The following is a 3,890-nucleotide window of genomic DNA, read 5'->3' as shown; positions in this document are numbered from 1 at the left end:
AAAATGTACATTGTTGTACAACTATCTCCACCATCTATCTCCGGAAATTTCCATCTTCCAAAACTAAAACTCAGTACCGATTAAACACCGACTCCCCAATTCCTCCCTCCCGCCAGCCCCTGGCAAATGTCACTATGAATCTGACTACTCTAGATATCTCATATAAGTGGGGTCATACAGTGTCTCTCCTTTTGTGTCTGGCTTATTTCATTTAGCATCGTGTCCTCAGGCTGAGTTTGGGATAGCCGAGCCTGGTTCTCCACAAACATGGTAGTCAACACAACATGTGCCTCAATGTCTCAGTCAGAAGAAACACCCAGGGTTTCTTAGGCATCTTAAGGACAGAACTGAAGCTTTAGAACCCCAGAAGTAGGGCCTAGAAGAAATTATACTCACATTGTATTTTTGTTCATTTTTAGTTGTTTGATCAGGTTTCCAAAATCACTTTGAATCCTGTCCTTAAAGTGAAAGAGGTCATGTTACCTGCCTCTGTGTGTGTCATGGGTCTTATTAATCACAGGATTGGAATAGTGATTTCTCACTCATCCAGCCCACACCTACCTGCCCCTTTCTCAAAGCAAGGAGGGGAAGGTATGTACTTTTCTTCCTGCCTGCCCGGAGAGGATGACCACTTCCTTTGCTTCTGAAGTAGCAACAGGATCCACCGTGTCATCACCAACGCTGGGAGCAGCCCAATCTCAAATTTTCTTACTGTTTCCTGTTTACTTGGGGCAAAGGGTTAAAAAAGGAGAAAAGAGTATTGTATGGGTAAATAGAGCACACGAAACTAGACACACGCCTGACCCCGGTTGAAATTCACTCGTTTTCTGTCTTTGCATGGATTAAGGACTTCTGGACAGACATGCATCTTTGACCCGGCCCCCTAGGCCGGGGGCTATCCCTCCCCCACCTTTGTGGTCAGCCACCCCTGACATGGAATGTCCGCAGGGTCGAACTCACTTTTATAGGCACAGGGCTAGGAGCAGTTGAGCCTATGGTGCCGGTTAAACAGGTTCTTCTTCTACCTCTGCTGGCCTGGCATGCGAAGTCCCATAAAACAAAGAACCGCAATGCCGTTTCCAGATGGCAGTTTCTGTTTATCAATGTGCGTATCACATAGTTAAACAGCAGAAGTTTGGGCACTTGAGAAAACTCTCATCCAAGACTTGCTTCCTGTTGGTTAGATGTGATCTTCATTTCTTTGGTTTCTACTGACCAGTTTCCAGTCTTTCGGGCTTTCATTTTCCCCTGGGTGATGTCACAATACCGATATAGAGGTGCCTCTTAGAGACGTAGAATGAAGAGCAGTGTGAAGGAAGTGATCGAAAATAACCAGATAACTAGTACTCATTGATTTGGGATGCATTTGGTTAAAATGAAAGTGCTAGAGGCATCACTTTAAAAAATCACTATAATTGTATGGGCCACTAAGTACATGGTCCTCCATCTCACTGATTATCTAAAACCCTTTAAAGGGAATCATCTCCTGGCAGGTAGGATCTGGTGGGGTTTAGGGTCTCTGTTAACCTCCTTACCTTTACTCCAGCTTCGAGCTGACCAGGTATGTTTGTTTGCCTGTCCATTTACGAAGCGTTTACCTTAAGCTCTCTGAACCCAAATCTTCATGTATACCTTTTCAGTGTTTTAGCCATGAGTTCATTTAGATAGCCAGTCAGTGTGATTGATATCCTGCGAGCCTGACTACAAACTGTAGCTGTTTCCCAGGTATCCTTTCTCCCCTCCATTCATTCTTGGCTGCTGTCCATGCTGTTTCCTTTGGGCTGAGATCTTTATGGCCACATAACCAAAGTTCTTCTCTCTGTAGGGCATTTTCCCTGAAACGTATATCCATTTGAAAGAGGCAACTGTGGAAGACCGAGGGTAAGTTCCAATCGGGGAAGACCCCTAAAAAAATGATGAAGATGTAAAATTATCATTAAAGAATGCCTTGTGTACATTATTTCTCTTGACTCACGAGTTCCACCTCTCATACGAGAGAGAAAGAAATAAAAATGTTTTCCTGACACAGCTCCTTCTTCGGTCTTCTCTTTTTACACTTGTTCGACTCTGGCATCCTTTCCCAGGATGATAAACACAGATAATGAAAGAACAGGGGGCGTTACCTTCCTCACGCACATCCTGTTCACCAATGACACGCGAGCATGTGTGCACACGTGTGTGCATATGTGAATGTCTGGTGCGCTTTTGCTGATGAGACCTGAAAGCTTCATCAGTTTGAGAACTTTGGAAGCTAGACAAGCACATTCCCTCCTGCACTAATCTGCTCTGAACCTTGGACAAGTCATTTGGCCTTGGGGCACCTCAGGCTTGGAAAACAAACCTGGTCCTCTTGTTTGCCATGAGCTTGATGTGAAATATGAACTAATGTGTGTGAACGTGCACTGCAGATGAACTTCATTACGTTTTGGATATTCCCTTTTTCCCTTGCTCCCTTTACCATTTGTGCTGGAAAGTGCTGCGACTGTGGCAGCTAAGCCTGAAGTGGAAGAGAGAGGCTACTTAGATGGCCAGCCAACGGGCACCGAGAGTGGAGGGAATAAGGAAAGCCTGGAGCTGCACTGGAGTCCCAGGACTGACAGAGAGGAGAGTGGGTTATAGAGTCATGCAGACTCAGTGCTGCAAATAACATTCTCAGTCATAAGTCCCGCCCCCTTGTTTGAGAGACAAGAGGTGGCAACATCCCNTAATTCCCTATCCTTGTAAAAAAAAAGTTAATTTAAAAAACTGAACAAAAAGACTACTCTCAGATAAAATCATATGAACTTAAATAACAAACAGAATTGTCGATTTTTAACCGGTGAATGTGAATCATGTTGAAACAAGGTCCCAGCCCCCAGCTTTCACTTTCACAGAATGTGTAGTATGTAACCATCCTTTTTGAGCCTAAATGACCTTGGTTGCTAAGGCATTCTGTGCTTTCCTAATGTATGAAAATGCATCTAGCTAGTGCCTTTTTTACCTGTTTTGAGAAGTGGATTGTTGGGGTGCCACACTAGAATCTAGAGGACAAGTTCTGGAAGTGTTTTTAAGTTTTTTGGAGTCATTTTTTTTAAAACTCTTATTTAAATGTAAGTATCACCCTTGAGAAGATTTATTTCAGTAAGAGCTTCTCTTAGTTCTTGATAATTAAACTTTGTAACTCAACGAAATGCTAGTACAAACAAGGGCCATGCATTTACGTGTTGATGTTTTAAGTTGAAATATCTTTCTTGTGGAGAGATCCAGGAAAAAACAGAGGGAGTTGAAAGTCAATTGTCATGAATTATGCTCAACTTTTGACACCCCTTTATTAAGAGATCCAGCCTTTTTGAAATGCTCTCCTAATGTTCTTTCCTTCGTTGGCAAGTTGAAAGGCTTATTATTTTAATGGAAAATTTTCGTGTCATTTATAAGCAGACATAGCCATTTAGAGTGGTGATAAAATGAGCTAGTGGTTTTACAAATTGAAGAAGCCAAGAGCTTTGCAGAAACTGTTATTGATCCTGGCAGGATTGTGGAAGTGTGCGTAGGGCATTATCTAGAGAATCATTAGTTTATTTTTTTTTTACTCAAGTGAGTAGGTTACATTGAGAAAGGAAAAGCAAAATAGAGAAACAGGCTGTAAATCAGAAATCTATTACCCAGGTTTATTCTGGCTTTCTGTGTGTCGTAATGGCATAGGAGAACTTCCACAAGCCTCAGGTTTATCAGAGCAATTAGATGGCTATAAGTGGATAGATGTTATCCTGGAAAGATGATGCCTACCAAGAGGAGTGGTAATACAACAAAATAAATATTCTCTTAATATGAAAATCATCATATCTGTACACCCACTATAATGTATCTGCTTATACTCTGCTTAGATGTCACAAAATAAATCACTTTGTATT

At 42.0% G+C, this 3,890-nt stretch overlaps 1 protein-coding gene across 1 annotated transcript in view; it reads left to right on the top strand.

Annotated features, from left to right (window-relative positions):
• Positions 1–3,890, top strand: part of DOCK5 (dedicator of cytokinesis 5) — a 217,688-nt gene that overhangs the window by 88,150 nt on the left and 125,648 nt on the right. Inside the window, exon 4 of the mRNA XM_019659565.1 lies at positions 1,826–1,881. Within this exon, the coding sequence (XP_019515110.1) occupies positions 1,826–1,881 (56 nt within the window). The remainder of the gene's footprint in view (positions 1–1,825; positions 1,882–3,890) is intronic.

The sequence above is a fragment of the Hipposideros armiger genome, unplaced genomic scaffold, assembly GCF_001890085.2.
Source record: "Hipposideros armiger isolate ML-2016 unplaced genomic scaffold, ASM189008v1 scaffold_301, whole genome shotgun sequence".
In the NCBI taxonomy this organism is placed as follows: Eukaryota; Metazoa; Chordata; class Mammalia; order Chiroptera; family Hipposideridae; genus Hipposideros; species Hipposideros armiger.
The sequence above is the reverse complement of the archived record's forward strand: the minus strand, read 5'-3'. Positions and strand labels throughout refer to the sequence as shown.